Below are 23,307 nucleotides of genomic sequence, written 5' to 3'. Positions count from 1 at the left end.
GTCTCTTTTCTGTTTGGCTTGTCTCCCTGCTGAGTCTGATCATGTTTTTTTTTTTCTGTACATATTATAAATATATATATAATAAAATGATGAAAAAGATCAACGTCAACACGTGAGCTGGTCTGGTATTGTTCCATATTATGGGTTGTTGAATACTGGGGGGGGGAATGTTTTACTTACACTCACAATGAAGCAGTACAATTTGTATAACTAAAAGTGTGCAAAGAATTTAGGAACATGTAACTCAATTTAAACTAAAATGTTAACATATATAATAATTTCTGCATATGGCCATCACACCTTTATCACCTGGTTTTTGTTTTGTGTTTTTACAATAAATGCCTGAGGGAAAAGTGACATACAACAGTCTGGTACTCTTCTCTGTTTCGGCTTCCCCACCTTCAGCAAAAAGCCTAGTTCTGTACAGTCCCTAACAATAACTTTTGCACTGATAATCAGTATCAGTCAAGTGTACAGTACGTGCTTTCAGTGCCAAATCAATGTGCTGTGTATCAAGCATCGGGATGGGTTCTGTTTCCTACAAAATTCAGAGTCAGTAGAAGAGCCTCTGAAACAGCTGTTGGACATGAAACAGAGAATCTGGAAAGATAAGAATAACAGATGTGTGTGTGTGTGTGTGTGTGTGTGTGTATATATATAGAGAGGACTCTGAAAAAGTTGCAGAATTTGATCCCTTTGGCACATGCAAAAGTATTCTCTTATGCAACTTATTTGGTGTTAAGTTATTATAACAAAGATGATTTATCAAGTCCAATATGATCAATGTGTTTTAATAAAAGGATTATACGATGTTATGTATGATTTTTTTTTTTTTTTGGTTCTATCAAAATATACCTTTTTGGTGATCTTAAAGTGTCACTCAAGTCATTTAGAATTCCACTTCCATAAACTTAACAGGACTTCCAAAAAAAGTTAAAAAAGGAGCCAACAAGCCTGAAGAAGGCTGCTTTGTGCAGATATGCGCCCAGCTTCACTTTTAATGTAAGATTTTGATATGATATAGCCATCTAAATAAAGGCTTTTTATAATAAATTTCACAAGAAGAATGCCTTGGATCCTTTTTTTCTTTGAAACTGACATATATGTTGACTTTTAGTACCTGACATCAGTCAAGCTCCAAAAACTGGATCCTTTTTTTTACCACAATGCAACTCAGTAGTGTCTTTTCATTAGAGCACTTCCTGCCTGCTGAACAGGATGTATTTCCAACTCCACTCCTCCAGTTTGTAGCGCAGGCTTTTTGTTGTAAAGTGTAAGCCAGAGCCTGCGTGACCCTGAAGACATGAAGACAGACTGTCGGTGGGACCATAACACTTCAAACGGTAAAATTAAAATCAAATTTTACAATTATATTCCATACTTAGTATTTGGTTGCAAAATCTGTGACCCAAAGACATAAGACTGGTGGCAGCTTCTTCTCTTCTTGTTTGAGACATTCTACTATTTGTCTTACAGCAGTACAGTGACAACCTGAAACACACACACACACACACTTCTTTTAATTTGCCTGGTAGCATAAACAAAAGGTACAGTATGTAGGAGATAAATTTTAAGATATGATCTCCTACGTACATCTCCTACGTAGGAGATAACATCATCTACGTAGAAGATGAACTTTTTGGTTTGGTTTTGGTCAACTTTGCATGCAATTTCTTTTTCACCTTGCCTTTTGGCTTCTGTATGTTTGGTACCCCATGTCATCTAAATGTTCCTCTTCGTATCCTGATCATTTTCTCTTCTTCTTTTGTGCTGCAGCAACATGTGTCCAAGGCTCTTGAGAATGACCCTCTGTTTGCACGTCGGCCCGCTGACGACGTCCCTCTCGCGAAAAAATGAGAGAGCGGAGCTTCTTCAGGTATCAACATAACCATATGCAACCAGTGCCACATGCCATTATTACATTTGCTTTAATTCAGTTCAATTCCATTTTATTTATAGTGTCAAATTGCGACAGCAGCGAGGAAAAACTTCCTTTTAACAGGCAGAGACCTGGGACAGAACCTCATCACGTCTACATAAGCAGGTAAGGAGCTGTGACATGCTGAGCTGTCTGGCTCAGCTCCTCGTGGTGCATCCAGTCTGGGACTTTTATTAAATACATTGCTTTTTCTGTTCATGGGAACAATATGTGGGAATGAAAATGTATGCTAACTGGCATCATTTAATTCCATGTTTTTGAATTAAAGGATCTTGAAGTAATGTAAAGGTGTAGGATTTGAACAGTTTGGCTACTCACGGCTGTAGCATGGGGAAAATAAAGACACTGAGGGAAACAACAGGGGATGCTGGCCAGGGGGGGTCGGCAAAACATGTCGGATCAATTTTCAAGGGACCGTTGGAATGCATTTCAGATTTCATGTCAATCTGGCCAGAAATCTTGCGCTGTAGCAAAGTGCTGGAAATATGTATATCGTTATCATCGGGCCCAAAATGCAAATTATTATTCGTAGCACCAGGCACATTTACTGATATGTAAAATTGTGATGAAATCCCAATCATGTCCTTGTGTTTTACACATACAGTACATGCTCTCCATAGGAGTGCGCTGTTGCAGTCTACTGAAGCCACCACAGGAAACAGCTCCCTCCCCAGCATCCATTGGTGGAAGAAGTATTCAGATCCTTTACTTAAGTAAAAGTACTAATACCACACTGTAATACAAATTAAAGTCCTGCATTGAAAATGTTCCTTAAAGTGACTATATGTAACTTTTTAGTGTTTCTGAAGCTCTGTCTAAATGACCTGTAACAGCAAACAAGACTAACAGTGAGAAGAACCCTATTTTGATATAGTTTTTATCAATGCCTCTGCCCGGGTCTGATTTGTCCTGCGCAGTCACAGAATGATTTGCGGCAGGTAGACGGAGCTACAGTAACACATTCTGACGGGTCACAGATTTCTTTGTAACACCTGAAAAGCCTGTGTTAGCTTATCCAGCCAGGTAAAAGGAAGTAGGAGATTTCTTTATATAGGCCTAATTGTATTTTATTTAAAGATTATTTTTAATCTTTATAAGTGGATAGACCAGAATGGGGGACGACACACAGCAAAGGGCAGCAGGTCGGATTCGAACCCTGCGCCACTGCAGGACTCAGCCAACACGGGGTGCATGCTCTTACTGGGTGAGCTAGAGGTCGCCCTGTCTTAATATTGTTTTGGAAGTTATCTGCTGTAGTTATGGCTGATACTGGGGCAGGACCATCACAGGAAAGAAGGAAATTAAACGAAGAAGAACTAAAAGCTAAAAGGGAAAGTGAAAGACGACAGGCGGTAACGCGAGTCACACTCGATCAGGCTTTCAACAGATGGAGACAATTACGGGATTGTAAATTTTAAAACCAACCCCAAATTGGCCTTCAGGTATGCAATATGTCTATTTCATCCATAAAATAACTTGATGCTCGATGTTGTTGTACGTCAGTAGTCGACAGGAAATGACGTTCCCCTTCCATTTAGCGCAGACGTTTTAGTCCTTTTACTCCGCGTTTGTGTTGGCCTGCTATTTTCTTTTCCCTTGTTCTTGTGTAAAGCGTCCGTGGGTTTCATGAAATGCGCTATATGAATGTTATTATTACGTTGGTTGCTACAACAATCTCTTAATGCTTTGGCTCTTAACACAGTGACAGGGATAACGTTACCCGGTTTATCTCACGAGACATCCAAAGTAGGCTAAGTTACCGTATGCAACACTTGAAATGCAACGATGCATCTGTAACGTTTTCTCTTATTGTAAATGAATGATTTTCTGTCTGAGCAAAATATTCATTGCGACTATATGACCTCCCGGTAACGCTAACTCAGTAATACAGTGGGTAATACAGCACCGTAAAGAAAAGAGCTTTACGACAGCAGGTGTGGAAAAAACACTACCACTTTGGTCCAAAACGGCCGCTAGAACCAACACAAACTGAAAGTTACATATAGCCACTTTAAGTAAAGGTATGTAAGTATCATCAGGAAAAATGTACTTGATGTAGAAAATGCAGAAAAATCCTCCCATTTTATAAACTGGAAACGATCCAAACTGTTCTGTGTTTAATCGTCTAATCATTTCAGCTGTTAGTGCAGGCTGTTATATTATTGGGTAGTTTAATTTATAAGAAAACATAGTTTAATGTGTAAAGTAACTAGGAACTAAAGCTGTCAGATGAATGTACTGGAGTAAAAAGTACAATATTTCTCTCTGAAATGTAGGAGTAGAAGTAGAAAGTGCCATGAAAAGAAAAGACTCAAATTGGTACTTAAGTGCAGTACTTGAGTAAATGTACTCAGTTACATTCCACCACTGCCATGCTCCATTACCCCGGCAACCATACAGTAGATCTCCTCCTCTGTCATCCACATGGCAGCGCCCTTGATTTGTACCCCTGCCTCTCCCTGGGGACCTTTTAAATAACCTCACCCACCAGGCAGATCATCAGCTCCCCTGTAGTACATCACGCTGGAAGGGCAAATGAAGAGATACTTGATGTTAGATATCGCCAGTTGTTGTTCAGGGTCTGGCTCTGGCACTGATAGAAAAACCCTGCGGCAGCTCTGGGTGGGACTGCAGCTGCCCTCTGCATCCACTCTGCACTCAGCCCTTTTCAGCAGATATCACATGATATGATACAAGCAATATGTGCTCATTTGCAATCTCAAATACCATGTGCACCTTCATGTGGTTGTTATATTGAAGAGGTGTGTAAAGGCGCGCCTTGTGGAACATCCTCGCAAGAGTTCTTGAATCTGTACAAATTGAAGGGTTTCTGCCCTCTCCCCCCCCTCCTTGGTGGGGAGGCATGGGGTGCTTGGTGACCTTGAGTTATTTTTAGCACAATGGGGACACTCATTACACACAGACACACTCCGTAGAATGTGCAGCTTACCACGGTGTAGTATACATGCTGGCTGCCGTTACTACAGCGTGAGGCATTAGTATTCGTCCAGCAACATGCAAACCTAAAATTGATGTAGAGCAGCTTTGCTACTAGAATGTTGCAGCTACGCAGGTACTTGAAGGATAATTCCATTTTTTTTTTTTTTTTACAACTTGGGACTTTTAGCCATCATTTTTCTAGCCCTTATAATAACTACGTGCTCAATAACTTAACTCGCTAATACATGAGAACACAGTTACATTGCTATAACTGTTTATAAGTCTGACGGCTCAAGAAACATGAGGGGGGGGGGGGGATGCGTGGGATTTCCCCCTTTCTTTTCTGAAAAGTGAGCATCATGCGGCGACAACAGGAAAAAAGATTGTGGTTTGGATTAAAACACTCCGGAGGAACGAACAAGCGTTTCCTGGTTGTGCTATTTCATTTTGATATCACTTTCCTTTGAATTTTGAAGTTCATAAATACGTGTTTTGGCATGCCTGGCCGAGTAGTCGGATTAAATTCTTGCATGTTTTGTTGTGCATGATCAAATCGCACCCTGGTTATAAAACATCTAGAGTAAAAGCAAACATATATCCTACCTATCAGATGGGGGGGGGGCAATTTGATTCCGTTTAGGGGTCCTTGATGTGAAAAAGTTTGGGAACCACTGATCTAAACTACTAGCCTGGGAAAACCCTGATGAACTCCCGGCATATTTGAGATTTGCTCTGCAAGTCAGTCTGGCCAAGAGCCCATTCAAGCCCATTTCCAATTTGTCCAAATCGAGGCACTAAGCACAACCGTTGCTTTGCACGATGACGATAGCGCAGCGAAGGCGAGCAGCTTTTTGTTTACATTCAACATCCCGGCCACCGAAGCGCACCAACCCGTTGATGCTGCAGTCGCTGCTACGTCACCCGGATAGTTGGTCTGATTGGTTGAAGGACCCTCCAATTGCACCCAGAGGTATTTGAGCGGCGTGACGCCCCTTTGGAATTAAGCTGCAAATACCCTTCCCCAGACCCACTCTCAGTTTACAACTGAGAAGGGTCTGGTGTCAACCAGGCTACTAAACTACTTAAGTAGTGCACCTGAAATGTTGTTGCCCAAGAAAAGTGTGTGTGTGCACAACCACAAGCAAGAATGGTTGATGTAGTTGATATGGTTCAAGCTAAACCAGGAAGTCGCTCTATAAGGCTTGTAGGCCTATCATGTTTCTCCGTCTGCTTGCATGCAAAAAACAACATAACATGTTTTCTTTTAGACTTTTGAATCCACATCCCAACTGGAAGTTGGATTGACCAATCAGTTTTGTTTAACCTTTCTTGATTAATATGTTATAATTCCTGCTTAAAGACTCCCTGGAGTTCTAGACCACTAGCCCCGCGATGGAGCCATTTTTGTGGGTCCCCGTCACACACACACACACACACACACACACACACACACACACACACGAGTCCTAGCAATGGTTTCACACTTTTCCACTAATCAACAGGTGGCGCTAAAACATGGCAACTGTGATAAATCTTTACATCGGACAGTTTTGGTAATCTTTTTACACATTCACCTTAGTTTTCACCTTTCTTGACTAACCTCGGAGTTGGCTTCCAACATGTCTGGTTGTCTTGTTTTTGGCACCTTCCTTTTTAGTGTTGCACAATGTTATGGGCTGACACTAAGCAGGTACAAAAGATCACTAAACGCATGTTCATTTCAACACAATTTATTTACATATTCTCCTTACATCTCATATTCCATGTGAAGGCTTGGCAATCTACTATTGCATGGCACTTTCAGTTCATCATGTCAACGGTCCTTTTCCTGTACTCATCAGTGCTTTCTCTGTCATCCCACACTTGAGTGTTCAGATTTTTGTTCCAGCACACAGTCTTTTTTTTTTTTATTTATATTTTCTTTTTTCAGCACGTCCACCTCTGCCCAATCCACCGTCACATGTGGCTCCCAGGTCTGGGCTTCAATCGACGGGGCCCTGGAAGATGAGTTTGATGTGGCCCTGCTCCCCTGTCAACCAGGTTCCACAGAAGGGGCAGGCAGCATGGAAGGCATGGGTGCCGTGGGGTAACGGGATCTGGCTCCACCCCACCACAGTCTTTTCTGAGCATACATGGCCGCAGGGGCAGAAAGCGTGAGTGGGCGGCCCGGCATCCAGATACAATCCCCCCTCACAGCCCAGCCACAGCGGCACGTAGGGGCCCACTCGCCGGCACATGGGGCACTCCCTCTCCCCGGTGCTGGCTGGTGCCGTGCCCCCGGGGCCGGCGGGACCCTTCTCCTTGCGGTAGCCCCAATTGTGGTAGCCGTGTACGTGGCCGCAGTTTACGTAGACCCAGGGCTGCTTCTTGTCAACGATCTCGCGCTGGGCCAGACTAGGGAAGGCCAGGGTGTTGAAGCCCACAGGACACTGGGGCCGGGCGGCGTTCAGCTCCTGGCGAAGGGACTCCAGCTGTTTGAGGGTGGGGGTGTGGCGCAGTCCGGCAGGGGTCCTCCACAGCAGAGTAGCCCCACACAGATCAATCAGAGAACCGTCCTGGAGAGTGTTTGACTCATTTTCAACCTCAAGAGGAGAACAGGAGAAGGAAATGTAGCAGGGGAAAGAGAAGAAGAGAGGGTTTGTCAGTTCTCATTACTGGGCCGTCATTAGCTAGGACACAGGAATTGATTTGTGGTGGGGTCTGGTGGGGTTTGTTAAACTGAGAACAACTCTGCACTGGACTGGTACATTCCACTTTGTACCACCACATGATGGCACTGTGCTCAACTAGTTATGGTTCAGACAGTTAACTCCCATCTATTCCAATTGGCTTGCTTCAACATATCATCATCATGTACGCATCACATTTACAGATGGAGTCTACAAATCGATCAATTAAGGATAGTATCCTGTGACAGTTTGAGTTCTTGTACGGGACGATGCAGGTGTTTGAAGTTGAAAACAAGGCTCTCTACTTCATTTACAGCCCCAATGGGGTGTTTAGCCCAACTGCTGCCACTTTAAAAGTGTATTTCCCACTCGCTGTCTTTTAAGTTTGCAGATGACACCGCATCAGTAGGTTGATTTTTAAGAATAATAGAGCTGAACCGGGCAGTTAACTTGAAGGCGAAAGCAAAGATAGTAGTGGTGGGCTGTATGAGTCCCAGTGGCCATTGACCCCTGGTCATAAATGGACAGGATAGTCAACAGATTCTTAGGGTGTATCTCCAATAGTGGGAGGTCAATACCACAACAGTGCTGAGGAAAGCTCAGTGAAGACTTTTCTTTTTAAGACAGCTAAAATTTGATCACGCTGGCATCTGCATGTTCTTGGTTACTGTGTGATTGACAGCACCTCAGGTCAAGACAGGAACGGCATGAACAAAGTGGTGAGAATTGATTCCAAAATCTCATGCCAGGAGCTACTGTCCACTGCTGAGGTTTACACCAATAGGGACAAGGTTCTACAGCATTATACATGACTTCATTTCTTTCCTTCCCCTTTAAAAATACTGAAAAGTATATAGGACTACCAGGTTCTGCAACAGCACCAGGGTGTTCACTAGGGCTCCAACTAACGACTATTTCCATTGTCGATATATCGATTAGTTGCTTGGTCTAAATTATTTTCCCAAAGCTCAAGATGATGTCCTCAAATATCTTGTTTTGTCCACAACTCAAATATATTCTGTTTACTGTCACAGAGGAGTGAAACTATACACTAATATAATAATAATTTATTAATCCCGCAAGGGAAATTCCAATGTTTTCACTCTGTTAGAACACACATTACACACAGGTCTGAAATACACACAGACGCTCAGTACCTATACATGCAACAATGGCGAGATGTCAGAGTGGGGGGGCTGCAACTGTCGATGGACAGGCACCAGCAGTTGGTGGTTCAATGCCTTGTCCAGGATGTGAACTGGCACCTCTCCAGCTACCAGTGTACCAACGTACTTTCATCAATATGGGGACCTGAACAACCGACCATCCGGTTCCAAACCCAACTCCCTACAGACTGAACTACTGCCATCCCCAAGTATATAATATTACATATTATATATATATATTACAAATAATATTTACATTTAAAAAGCTGGAAACAGAGAAATTTTTTATTTTCATAAGTGAATGACTCAAACTGATAATCAAAATAGTTGCCAATTCATTTATTAGTTGGCAACTAATCCATTAATTGATCTTTGCAGCTTTGGTTGTCACGTCCTTACATTGCATTAACAAACCCATTTCTACAGAATTCCCTGCAGTTTACGGGCTAAATCAAGGTCAGTAACTTCAAACATTGTGACCTTATCGAAGCAAACAAAGGACTCGTTATCCCATCAACCCCCTTCACCTTACCAGTTTTCCCCTCTGTTGGGCTGAGCGAGTCTCCCTCAGGGCAAAGACGTTTCCACAAACTGAGATTTCCCTCCAGACGCCCGGAGCCGGCTCAGACACAAACTCCCCCGCCGGGTGCATCACCAGCACCCCGTTGGTGGTCAGGCCGTCCATCAAGCCATCTGACGTCCTCCATTTGGCGGCCCGCTCCTGAGAGACCCCGCCACACACAGACACCAACACACACGCACCAACACACACAGGCAGACGTAAAGGTTAGAGCAATATTGGGGAGGCACAGAGGGATGATAGTGGAAGAGGATATAAGAGGTGGCGGGCTAGAAAATGCAGCTAACGTTGCTTTTCTGTGCTGCTATATTTAGCTCAGTACAGAACGACTACTGTACAGAGATACGCCCACGCTTAAGAATGAACCCATCATCGAGAGAGAGACAGAAAAGATGTATTATGAACACAAATTAGCTCTGATGAAACAGCAGATTTCTGGCGTGTGTAGCAAAGGAAAAGAAACAGTCTGGAGATGTACTTCTCAAACATTTCTTTATGGCTGTTGCTGCTCTGGAGAAGAATTTCACTGGATGAGTTCAACATTGATGATTAAGGCCAAATAATCTGTTTTTTAGATCACAAGTTAACAAACTCAAAGCTTGACTTAATAATATATTAACAATAAGTAAATGATTGTGTAATGTGAAAGGTGTCACGTGTAAAGACGAATCATCACTAACTCTGCAGTTCCTTTTTAGCCTCTTTCGGCTCATCGTTTTAGTTTTATGGTCCCCGAATGTACCGTTTTGGTTCAGTCTCACCATGCACTCTTTTAAGCTTAGTTTAGTGAAAAGGTATCTGATAAAGCCACTGTACACTACCTGTTCAGCAGGGGACAGACACACTAGCAGACATAGAGGAGCATTTAGCAGCTAAAGAGACAGATATTTTTCTCAAGAGTTGGTGGAGACCAAAGAAGAGCTAAAAGGAGAGTTAATATTGGGCTTTATCAGGTGGACACAAACACCACATCAGCCATATTAACTGTATAAGGTTATCACCTTATACAGTTAATATTGTTAACGTTATGTTTTCGGCTCATATGCCTAAAGCTTAAAAGAAACTGCTAAAAATGTGTCATGTTTTTAACGTGTCCCTGCAATATCATCTCTCTCTGCAATCTCTTTATATGTGTATTTGGTATCAAACTTAAAACGTTGCAGTGGATGTGTACATGAACTTATTCAATCAAATGTGATTTGTTTTGACAAGCTAAACTTCGCCACCTTATAAAACCACACTTTTTTTTTTAGCTTGTGGGTCGTAGTGGCTAGCAGAGCAATATTTGTTTTGAGTTTTTTTCTTATACATTTTTCTCTTGGAAAGCACTTTGTGACTTTGTCTGTAAAATGTGCTAAATAAAATAAACATATGATTATTGTGGGTCAGATGTGTGTATTTGGATATCATTTTGCAAAAGCGTTGTTTACATTTCCAAAAGAGCGTGGTGGTTGTCTAAATCAGGGATTCTCAAAGTGAAGTCCGTGGCACTTCTTACAAAAGGCTTCATAGTTCAACACATATTTAAATTTTTAAATCTATATCTAATAGTTTATAGATTACATTCTAATCTAACAAATCTATAACTCTAATACTAATACTTGCATTACATTTCTCTTGTGTTGTTCTATCATACCTAAGAGTAACAAGTAGTAGTGTAAACAATAGGCTAGGTCAAATTATTCCAAGGGACGTACATGAGAGGGTCCCCAGTATATTCTCTATCTTGAAAGGGGTCATTGGCTAAAAGACAAAGAACCTCTGGTCTTAGGTATTTAGGTATTCATCCTAAGCCTCCTGTTCTAGAAATGAGGGAGAGGTAGATGGGGTTGGAGGCCTCTACTGCTCCAAATCACTGTGGTTCTCCAGAAACCTATCACTATCACTGAACAATTCCTTCTTAAAAATCTCCTGCCTGCATATTCATTTTACTTGGACTTTAAAGCCACTGTAGCCATGTAGGATTAGAAAATGTCAGCAGGCCACACTGCCTGGAGCTGTAACTCACAGAAATAAAACAGAAGAAGAGCAACTGGTGTATCTGTTTAGAAAGCAGCCAACAAATCATAACTGAGAGGAATAGTGTTACGTTATGCCCTATAACATGCTAATTTTTTAGGTTCATACTTGTATTTTGGGTTTCTTCTACAACATGTTTACATGCTTCAATGTTGAAAAAACACACAAATAAACCTGTATTCCCCCTCTGTCTGAAACGCGCCTGTCTCTTTAAGCCCCCCTCCCAAAAAAGCCCAGTCTGCTCCGATTGGTTAATGTTTCCAGGTCTTCAGCATCTGCCCTCTCATGTGTCTGCACCATCATTGCAGCTGGGGAATGACTGTAACGGAACTGTAGCGACACTTTCTACCTATAGTATGGTTGTGACATCACAGTCCTGATGGCTCGATTAAAGGCACAGTTTCTGAATACGGTCTGTGTACATTTCTCTGTGGACTGAACATTTTGATACTTATACAGTATTTATATAGCACCTCAACCTGCTTTATAATAAAAAATAAATAAATAAGACTAAAGGCCTCAGCATGCTTCAAATCTGCTCGGTCTCTGCGCTAAGTGGGTGTGATTGTCGGACTGTTTAAGAAAGTTGAAAAATCCGATGCATACCCCCAACTCCCTCCTTTAACTGTTGGAAAGGGGTTTTATAGGACTATTTGACAGCACTTTGTTTTAAGCACACTGAGGCCTTTAGGAAGACAGTCAACAATGTCGTACAACATTGTACACTGAACTCAAATGCCCAGCTTGTGTCTTCTGCATTATGTTCACTATGTACATGCATAATTTTCTGTAAACCCAGTTGTGTGTCAGGATTCCAATTTGAATCCAATCTGAGAGAGGCAGACCATCAGCAACAATGAAAACTATTATATAGAGAGGTAATGACATTGTGTTAATATATTGAACGGCTTGTGCTGAAAACATGGCGGCCATGAATGGTATCAAAAACGGTGGTGTTATATAATGAAATCTTAACAATTGTTACTTTAAGGTCCTAAAGTAACAAGTTCCTATAGATAATCATGCATTATTTATCAATCACACAATAGTCTTATCTGCATCACATCCAGCACACAGTTCAGAGGTGAACCACAAAGCCTGACTTTTAATAAAAGGACAATATTTGTTCCATATATCATTGTTATTGTAGTGCTAAAGGCTGGGGGAGTTATACTAGCATCAGTCACGTGTGTGTGTGTGTGTGTGTGTGTGTGTGTGTTGAGCGCTGGTTGCTGACGTCATCTCTGACTGCTGGCCTAGTTGTCGGGGGGGTCTTGATGAATCTTGCATGGGATGAAGTCATGCTGTCATGAGAAAGGGCTATTATTGGTTTGCTTTGTGCACCTACATGTCACGTTTTAGACCGCACCACCCCAGCAGCTCCTGCAGTTGTTTTGGGAGCTTTCACATCATGAAATATATCAAAGAAGGGTCTACTAACTTGGGACAGTGCAGGGCGAAATAACTACTATGTGGTTAGTTCATTTGATGACATTCCTATATTGAAATGGGTCGGGGTTTGGGTTACTTTTTAAAATAATTAGCCGCTAGCTGTGGTACGGCTGCAGACAGCTCTACTCACTGAACTGAAGATACAGCAGGACAGAGCCCAGTGGAGGAGTGCTGAGTTGGCCTGATGGTGCATGACTGTGCTGCCTTAATGAACATAAGCAGTGTGCTCTTTTCTATTTAAGGATCATTCTGGTTCATTCCAATTTGGGTCTTCCCATTATAGTTCTGGTCTTTCCTACCAGTGATGATACAATTGTAATCACCAAGTTAAAAGAAAACTATGGTTTATTACAATTTGGGTTTGAATTCTGTAGCTTTAACCACTATGATAATATTGTACTCCTATATTGTAAAAAGTGAGATTTCCATGTCTTTTGATTATAAAGCAGGTCAAGTGCTATATAAATACTGTGAAAGTATCAGAACACTCAATCCGCAGAGAAATGCACACAGCCTGAGAAACTGTGCCTTTAAACACAACTATACTATATATAGGTAGAAAGTGCCGCTACAGTGACGTTACAGTCATTCCCGGCTGCAATGAGTGCAGAGACGCCAAGAGCGTAGATGGAGAAGACCCAGAAACACTGACCAATCAGAGCAGACTGGGCTTTTTCAGGAGGAGGGCTTAAAGAGACAGGCGCTAAAACGGAGCATAGACAGACAGAGGGGAAATACAGGTATACTCAGACAGACAGTATGAGAAAAAAAAATGTGTTGTGAACATAAAAGCGCGTAAACATTTTCTAGTAGAAACAAAAAATACAAGTATGAACCTGAAAATTAACATACGGTAATATAAGATCTTTAAAAACAACACAACTTGACACTAATGCTCTCACTATGTCCCCTTTAAAATAAGAGCTGAGATCTCGAAGCGTGACTACATCACTAAAAATAGGTCCAACAGGGTGAGAAATGTGCAAGCAAACTAATTCCCAGATGTCAACATCTCTTTTGGTCAGCACAATATTATCATAACTGATAGAAATGATTGCCAAAACTAAGAAAGTAGGTTAGAAGCACCAAAACCCGAACTATTTGGTGTATCACATAGGGCCTACAGTACATACGTACATGCAGTGATACAGTATACTCACGGACTGGTTATGTAACCTGACACATACGCATCTCACCAATAGCTTGAGACAGTAACATACGACCAGAAGCAGTACATAACACACACACACACACACACACACACACACACACGCACACACACACGCACACACACGCGGCTCCTATGCTATCTCGAGCCAGGTCACATACACTGACACCAATTCCTCGCAGCTATGATGTCACCCGTGGGTGGCACAGCCATGTCCCTGATGTCGCTCTCACCATGGTTGCCATGGTTACCAGTCCATGTGTAGTTTACCAGGAGAGGCTTAACCCCCACAAGGGAGAACACTCACCCCCAGGAAGATGTTCTTGGAGGAGTCGAAGCCGGCGGCGTAGATGCGGGCCGTGTAGGGAGCGCTGCGTTCGCACATGATGCGGCAGGCGTAGCGGGAGATGGTGCTCTGGGCCGACTGGCCTCCGCCGCCACCCTCCCCTGCCGCACCCCCGCCTTGGCCACTGCTGCTGCCCGCCGTGTCAGTCACCACAAAGTCGATCATGCTCTCTGTGGACCGGCCAATCTGAGATCACCGAGAGAGAAGAATCCATATGGTAAGACAATGATAAGAAGACAAACAATACACGAGTGTGATCATGTTTGTACTAAAGGGCTAGTTCACAAAAACTTCAGAATATTTTCTCACTTGCATGTAGTGGTAAGAGCCATGTATGGATTTTTCACCTTGGAATACTAAATCATCAATGCCAGTGACCAAATCAGTTCATCTTTACATAGGTGACTAAAAGTGCCATTGCGTCAAAGTGCTGCCAAATTGGGTGGTTTTCCACTATTATTTGATTGTGTCAGGATGGTTTTGGGTTATTACAATCCAATGAATTGGCCCCTCACCTCCTCCAATTAGGATAAGTATGATTGAGATTGACTTCACTGCGTCGAGTACCAACTATGGCTGCACGATATGATGAAAATATGCGATGTGCGTTGTTGAACATAGCGATAACGATATTACTTGCGATAAATAAACAGTGTACACTAGCTCAAAAAATCTCTTGAGTGTCCCGAAGGACTGCGTTTACATGCTGGTAAATCTCCACTGGATGACTCCCTTCACAAGGGTTAAAAACCGGCACCTTTCCCTCTTTAGCGTTTAGCTTAGCGCAGCGCCGTTGCAACCATTAACAACACTGCCTTGGACACGTCATCCTTCCCATCTCCACCCTCTCGTCACGTATGGTTTCAAAACCCCCAAGATGGAGACGTTCAAATTGCCAAACTCGAGGCCTTAAAACGGCAGTCAGCAGACCAATGGGTGACATCACTGCTGCTATGTCTACCAATTTTACAGTCTATGGTTGAAATCTTTCTTAAATCTCTTTTTCCAATACTATGAGCAACACAATAGGAATTCCATCCGCCTCCATTGCATCTCGGTGGAGGCAGAATATCACAGATATCTAACATATATCTATAAAAGGTTGGCAAAGCAAACACTGTGGGTGAACCTTCCCTTTTTAACAGAGCAGACAGCGGCAGACAGACATGGATAGATTGGAGTGGAGCCCTGTTGATTCTGTCTGCTGGAGTCACAGCTCTGTATGGATCTCCTTGATGATGAGAGAAGGTGGATGGAAAAACAACTGTGAGCTACTGAGAGCGGACAGGTCTGACTCATCTCCTTCTCCTGTATATTTTATATCTCCTCAGCCTTTCGTCTTCCTTCCTTCTCACGCTTCATCTTCGTTCCTGATGCCCTCACTTGCTCTGCTGTTCTTTGACTTAACAAGGCTGTCAGCCTACAATGACTGTTTGACTACATATTCAAATGTAAAAGACACCTTAAATGAATAGTCTTTTTTTTTCCTTTTTTTGGAAGTGCGCTTATTGGCTTTCTCTTTGAGATATGGATATTAGACTGAAAGCTAGCCTGTAACGTAATTATATAATGAAATGAATAAGCAAAGGTCTCGGGATGAGCATCGGAAGCAACTGTCATCCTTAAAACTTCTTCATACTGACAGTGGAAGCACAGCAGAGCATTGGTGCATTTAATGGCAGGATGAAGAGTTGTGGATATTACTACATTAAGCTAAGACATTGATTTCTTAATGAAATGAGGTTTTCTACAGTGGTTTTTTAAAGGTTTGCAATGTTGGTGGAAGAGATGCAACCAGAGCTAAATAATAAAGCAATACCACTATCTACGACAAAACTATTGACATCAGCAGCATTAGTATCTTTAGGCTACATCTACACTACTACATTTTCATTTTTAAGCAGTTTTAAGACAAACACAATTTCCATCCACACAAGAGTTTTAGCAGAACTAATCTCCATCCATATTAACATGTCTGACAACGCATATCACATGACCATTCTCATACACTGGGCGTGCCGGTGCAAACAGGAAGCAGATTCTCTGACGTTACTCTGCAGTTAAAAATCATGGATGTATAAGTTAAAAACACAGAAAATACTTTGGAGAAATAATGGCAAAAAGTAAGAGCAGGGATTTATCAGCTCGGACCAAGCCTACCTAACCGATAAGACTGACTGACGCGCGTCGTCCAGACTACAAAGCAACCCCGAAATCTTCCGACCGAAACGGGGGCCGCATTGTTTGCAAATGTCTACGTTTTAGGGGCCCGGAAACACTGCAGTAGTGTGAAAGTGAGGCGTAAACGTCTGAAAAGATGTTCTTTTTCATACCAAAAGATTACATTAGCAGTATAACAGCTGTGCTGTTTCTAGTGCTAATGTAAATGTGTTAATCTGCCACTTTTAGCTTATTATAGTGTCAAAATGTCCACAGAAGCTTTTCAAACCTCTCCTGTAGCATATATGATCCACTTCTCCGCTGTTGACCCGTACGTTAAGTATGTTCCAAACAATATTTGGTGTTTGTTGGCTTGGTTCAAAGCGCGTTTCTCTCACCTATTTACGGCTCTTTTTTTCAGTCAACATGTCTCTTTTTTGACTTCCAACGTCCTATTTCTACAGTAGGTCACACAGCTGAAAGGTTGAGTTGGCATGGCACATGTGGACGTGTGTGTGTGTGTGTGTGTGTGTGTGTGTGTGTGTGTGTGTGTGTGTGTGTGTGTGCAGACACTGACCTGAAACATGTCTGTGTTGGTGTCATGCGTGTACTCCACAATGACAGAGTGGCTCCGTGACAGTGTGTAGGAGATGCTGTGCTGGCTTTTGTTGCTGAGTGCCTGCCAATGGAAATGACATTATCCAGGTCACATAACAAGGAGAGCTGAAGGTCTGGCTTCCAGGAAAATCTTCCCAGAGGACATTTCCTGTTCTAGAGGGACAACCCCGGCTCTAATTAAACTGACTGGTACCATTTTATTAGCGGATTTGTTGTTATGATGGAGAGAGATCATATATTGTTAATATACTGTGTGACAGTTCATTACAATAAGGAAGTGATAATTCAGAACATATATACAATACAATATATTTAAAATGTACACATACAATACAGTTTGGCACAGCAGTGCTATTACCTAAAATAGTAGCATCAGCACCCTAACATGCTCACACTGGTCCTGTTTCCATTCTATCGTCAAGTGAAGTTTAGGCAAACTTTTCACTAAAAAGAAATGTGAATTAGGTGTGTTTCCATCAGCTGGTTTTGAGTCAATAAACTCGGCTGCAGCGTAGTTTGATCAGAAGTTGGCGCTGTATGCTACGTATGGCTCTGGTAAAACTGAGATAGCCGTACAGTCAAAAAAAAGAGTCCAAAATCTGCTTTATTAGCCCGATGACAGACCACCCGGAGAATGCAAAAAGCTTATCGGCCAGGAGTTAAGGAAGTCCTCAGCTTCGCAGGGATGGTTAAACACATGGTAAAACCATCCATTTGTAATTTTTACAGTAGGAAAAATTCCATGCCTATCTTCCATGCTGTGTCATCGCTGGGCCAAAAGCTTGTTGGCGTTTGATTGTATGGTTACTGTAGTCTGCAAACCTCACAGTTTTACCATCAATAATGACAATAAGAACAGCCTGACGGGAGGAATAACGAAGGGTCTTGAAAATGAGAGTACGGGGTCTGTAGGGACGAGAACCACTCAAGCAGAGATCGTGTTAGAAACTGCCCTCGGCCCCCTCTTTCAAACCAATAATGCGTAAGTTGCCGACTCCTTTCTTCCATGTCCTCCATTTTAAATTCAAGGCTACTTCAGGCCGACGCGTGGCCCACTATGGCCTTTGAGTTGTCTAAAACAGCAACTTTTATGGTCAACATTTCAGCGTGGATTAAGCCAATACTCCCCGAGAATGAGATGACATCCAGCTTACTGTCTGTGACCTTGGCCAACTCATTCAGCTGCGTGAAGCGAGATTCAAAAAACATGTGTCTGTAATTGCGCCGAGCTCGCCACCGCGTTGCCCTTTATTTGTCTCGCAGAGGCTCCACTTGCGCTGTTTCTCCTCACAGCATCGGCCATTCCTACTCTTAAAAGCTGAACACTGTTGAGGCGACTGAGAAAGTCAAACTTAATGGGATAAATTAGACAAGAAGGGAGAGTCAGACGAGAGTGAATATCCTAAGCTGCCATCTTGTCCAGCTGGCCACCATCCATCCATCCATCCATCCATCTTCGTCCGCTTATCCGGTGTCGGGTCGCGGGGGGAGCAGCTCCAGCAGGGGACCCCAAACTTCCCTTTCCCGAGCAACATTAACCAGCTCCGACTGGGGATCCCGGCGTTCCCAGGCCAGGTTGGAGATATAATCCCTCCACCTAGTCCTGGGTCTTCCCCGAGGCCTCCTCCCAGCTGGACGTGCCTGGAACACCTCCCTAGGGAGGCGCCCAGGGGGCATCCTTACCAGATGCCCGAACCACCTCAACTGGCTCCTTTCGACGCAAAGGAGCAGCGGCTCTACTCCGAGCTCCTCACGGATGACTGAGCTTCTCACCCTATCTCTAAGGGAGACGCCAGCCACCCTCCTGAGGAAACCCATTTCAGCCGCTTGTACCCTGGATCTCGTTCTTTTGGTCATGACCCAGCTTTCATGACCATAGGTGAGGTAGGAACAAAAACTGACCGGTAGATCGAGAGCTTTGCCTTCTGGCTCAGCTCTCTTTTCGTCACAACGGTGCGATAGATTGAATGCAATACCGCACCCGCTGCGCCGATTCTCCGACCAATCTCCCGCTCCATTGTCCCCTCACTCGCGAACAAAACCCCAAGGTACTTGAACTCCTTCACTTGGGGTAAGGACTCATTCCCTACCTGGAGAAGGCATTCCATCGGTTTCCTGCTGAGAACCATGGCCTCAGATTTAGAGGTGCTGATCCTCATCCCAACCGCTTCACACTCGGGTTGCGAACCGATCCAGTGAGTGCTGAAGGTCGCAGGCCGATGATGCCATCAGGACCACATCATCTACAAAGAGCAGCGATGAGATCCCCAGCCCACCAAACTGCAACCCCTCCCCACCCCGACTACGCCTCGATATCCTGTCCATAAATATTACAAACAGGATTGGTGACAAAGCGCAGCCCTGGCGGAGGCCAACCCTCACCTGAAACGAGTCCGACTTACTACTGAGAACCCGGACACAGCTCTCACTTTGGTCATACAGAGATTGGATGGCCCTGAGTAGAGACCCCTCACCCCATACTCCCGCAGCACCTCCCACAGTATCTCCGGGGACCCGGTCATACGCCTTCTCCAAATCCACAAAACACATGTAGACCGGTTGGGCATACTCCCAGGCTCCCTCCAGGATCCTTTGAGAGTGAAGAGCTGGTCCGTTGTTCCACGACCAGGACGGAATCCGCATTGTTCCTCCTCAACCCGAGGTTCGACTATCGGCCGAACCCTCCTTTCCAGCACCTTGGAGTAGACTTTACCAGGGAGGCTGAGAAGTGTGATACCCCTATAATTGGCACACACCCTCTGGTCCCCCTTTTTAAAAAGGGGAACCACCACCCCAGTCTGCCACTCCTTTGGCACCGTCCCAGACTTCCACGCAATGTTGAAGAGGCGTGTCAAACAGGACAGCCCCTCCACACCCAGAGCCTTGAGCATTTCTGGACGGATCTCATCAATCCCCGGGGCTTTGCCACTGTGTAGTTGTTTTACTACATCAGTGACTTCCGCCTGGGAAATCAACGACAATCCCCCATTATCCTCCAGCTCTGCCTCTAACATAGAGGGCGTATTAGTCGGATTCAGGAGTTCCTCAAAGTGCTCCTTCCACCTCCCTATTACCTCCTCAGTTGAGGTCAACAGTGTCCCATCCTTACTGTACACAGCTTGGATGGTTCCCCGCTTCCCCCTCCTGAGGTGGCGAACAGTTTTCCAGAAGCACTTTGGTGCCGACCGAAAGTCCTTCTCCATGTCTTCTCCAAACTTCTCCCACACCCGCTGCTTTGCCTCTTTCACGGCAGAGGCTGCAGCCCTTCGGGTCCTTCGGTACCCTGCAACTGCCTCCGGAGTCCTCCGGGATAACATATCCCGGAAAGACTCCTTCTTCAGTCCGACGGCTTCCCTGACCACCGGTGTCCACCACGGTGTTCGTGGGTTACCGCCCCTTGAGGCACCTAAGACCCTAAGACCACAGCTCCTCGCCGCAGCTTCAGCAATGGAAACTTTGAACAATGCCCCCAGCCTCCACAGGGATGCACGAAAAGGTGTGAGTTGAAAGGTGTGAGTTGAAAGTCTGTTGGACAGGGGCCTCCTCCAGACGTTCCCAATTTACCCGCACTACACGTTTGGGCTTACCAGGTCTGTCCAGAGTCTTCCCCCACCCTCTGACCCAACTCACCACCAGATGGTGATCGGTTGACAGCTCTGCCCCTCTCTTCACCTGAGTGTCCAAAACATACGGCCTCAGATCAGATGAAACGATTATGAAATCGATCATTGACCTTCGGCCTAGGGTGCTCTGGTACCAAGTACACTTATGAGCATCCCTATGTTCGAACATGGTGTTCGTTATAGACAATCCATGACTAGCACAGAAGTCCAACAACAAACAACCACTCTGGTTTAGATCAGGGAGGCCGTTCCTCCCAATCACGCCTCCAGGTGTCTCCATCATTGCCCACGTGTGCGTTGAAGTCCCCCAGCAGAACAATGGAGTCCCCCACTGGAGCCCCATGCAGGACTCCAGTCAAGGTCTCCAAGAAGACCGAATACTCCGAACTCCTGTTTGGTGCATATGCACAAACAACAGTCAGAGTTTTCCCCCACAACCCGCAGGCGTGGGGAGGCGACCCTCTCGCCCACCGGGTAAACTCCAACACAGCGGCGCTCAGCCGGGGCTTGTGAGTATCCCCACACCCGCCCGGCGCCTCACACCCTGGGCAACTCCGGAGAAGAAAAGAGTCCAACCCCTATCCAGGAGTATGGTTCCAGAACCAAGACTGTGCGTAGAGGTAAGCCCCACCAGATCTAACCGGTAGCGCTCCACCTCCCGCACCAGTTCCGGCTCCTTCCCCCACAGAGAGGTGACGTTCCACGTCCCCAGAGCCAGCGTCTGCCGCCCGGGTCTGGTCCGTCGAGGCCAGCTGGCCACGTGACTCCTTAATTGTTCTTTCATGCTATTGGCCAAGTTTCATGCTGTCCCGGAGAGGAAGACAAACACAATATGGGAATATCCAGGAAGACGCCGACAGCATAAACAGCTGATCAGTCCTGTGAGTTAAATGTTCGCTACTTCAGAACTTGAGGAGCTAGATGGGATATGGAAACAATTTTTAATCAAAGTCGTTTCCATATCCCATCTAGCACATTTGGGCAATTAACCAGGTTTTATGATTTTTTCCGTTTCCATACAGCTTTTCTAATGCCATAGGCTTACTTAAGTGCGCTTATAAATATGTTTATTGATACACGGCTAATGACAATGCTAACATACTGCAGGTGATGTTGACCTTTTTCACCATCGCTCATTAACTAAGCACTGATGTAGAGTGACAATTCAATTGTTAACTAAAACCATTTTCAACACGATATTATTACATGACATCATATATCAACAATCATATGTAAAGAAATTTAAATATAATCACCAATAAGATTCTGCAAAAATTAGTTTTCACGGTTAGTTTTTGACATTTTGGTATTCAAACTGCCAATAACTAATGTCTTTAAATTCACCCATTTGCAAACCCAAAATCACACGTTTATAATTCATTAGAGAGAACATTTCTTAAGGTTTGTTCCATCATACTAACAGCATGAGAGAACATGTCAAATTAAAATCAATATGTATTTGTTCTTTTAACACTCCCATTTGCCGACACCTGAAATGAACACTGCAGTAGAAAGAAAATCCCGAATTTGTTAAAACTACAGCTAGTGCTGTTTAATGTACCACCCTCACTATGATTTATTTTTCCATACTTTTCCTTAGAGATTTTCACTACAGATGCACGTTATAGTAGATTTGTCTTGTGTCCGAGAATATAGAATATGTGGTTCCTTTCTACCTGGGTCAGGGAAAACACAATTTCAGTGACAGCCAAAACTGTAATGATCCTCACCTTTGACACCAGAGGGGTTGAGACATTGTGAATAACATCAGGTTTGACCCCGTTAGCTTTAGGTCTCTTATAGAGGGCCAGGCGACTTCTTCTGCGACCCTTGTCCCCATTGGCCAGTGACCCATTGTGCCTATGAAGCATAAGAAGAACATTTACTTGATTATGATGATGTTAATAACTGGGTTAAATTGATAATAAATGCACTGTGTGTTTAGTTTTTACTTCTCCCCAATATTTTGTTAGAGTGTCTAAGAGTTGCGGAGGAGGGTCTGGCTAGTCCACACAGCATTCCGGGATGGGAGAAAAGCGTGGTGTGGTTTATTGCCATTTCTTTAAACCAATCACAATCATCCAAGCGGAGCCATGGTGCCACTTCAAAATAGCCTTGGGAAGAAACTTGTTTTGGTGTTCGTTCAAAGGTTACTTTAGTCGTGCAACAGAAAACTCAGATTGGACAGATAGTCTAGCTAGCTGTCTGGATTTACCCTGCAGAGATCTGAGGAGCAGTTAACCATAGTCCTCATGAATTCACCGAATTTAAAATTACAACACAAAGAAACGTCAACATTAATATTACCAAAGAAGTCCCATTCACCTTGTCTTACTTTACCATCAACGGAAATGTTCAGTTTAATGTGAATTACAGCAGCCGATAGCCTGCTAGGTCACTTAACAATTATAATCCGAGAATATGGAATGGGATTCCTTTCTATATATATAGCTCACTTAACAATGCCTTAGCTAATGTTGTGTCAACCAGCAGTGATTTAATAGAGCAGCTGAGTGAATATATTTGTCCACCTATCGATATCAGGGCAGCACCCCATCACAGCCCAAATCATTTCACTTCTAATTGGCACTTCTGTCTTATTTGTGTCTCTTAAACCAGATGTACAC

General features: G+C 43.8%; 1 protein-coding gene across 3 annotated transcripts in view; it reads right to left on the bottom strand.

Annotated features, from left to right (window-relative positions):
* Positions 1-6,593: 6,593 nt before the first annotated feature.
* peli3 (pellino E3 ubiquitin protein ligase family member 3) overlaps positions 6,594-23,307 on the bottom strand; it is a 35,437-nt gene continuing 18,723 nt past the window's right edge. For all 3 annotated transcript variants that reach the window (XM_028564237.1, XM_028564238.1, XM_028564239.1), the window contains exons 3-7: positions 22,411-22,540; positions 17,017-17,118; positions 14,241-14,465; positions 9,247-9,435; positions 6,594-7,461 (exon numbers count right to left, since the gene is read on the bottom strand). In XM_028564237.1, the coding sequence (XP_028420038.1) occupies positions 6,862-7,461; positions 9,247-9,435; positions 14,241-14,465; positions 17,017-17,118; positions 22,411-22,540 (1,246 nt within the window). In that variant the 3' untranslated portion in view covers positions 6,594-6,861. The remainder of the gene's footprint in view (positions 7,462-9,246; positions 9,436-14,240; positions 14,466-17,016; positions 17,119-22,410; positions 22,541-23,307) is intronic.

The sequence above is a fragment of the Perca flavescens genome, chromosome 19 (genome assembly GCF_004354835.1).
Source record: "Perca flavescens isolate YP-PL-M2 chromosome 19, PFLA_1.0, whole genome shotgun sequence".
NCBI lineage: Eukaryota > Metazoa > Chordata > Actinopteri > Perciformes > Percidae > Perca > Perca flavescens.
This window is presented reverse-complemented; position numbering and strand designations above follow the sequence as displayed.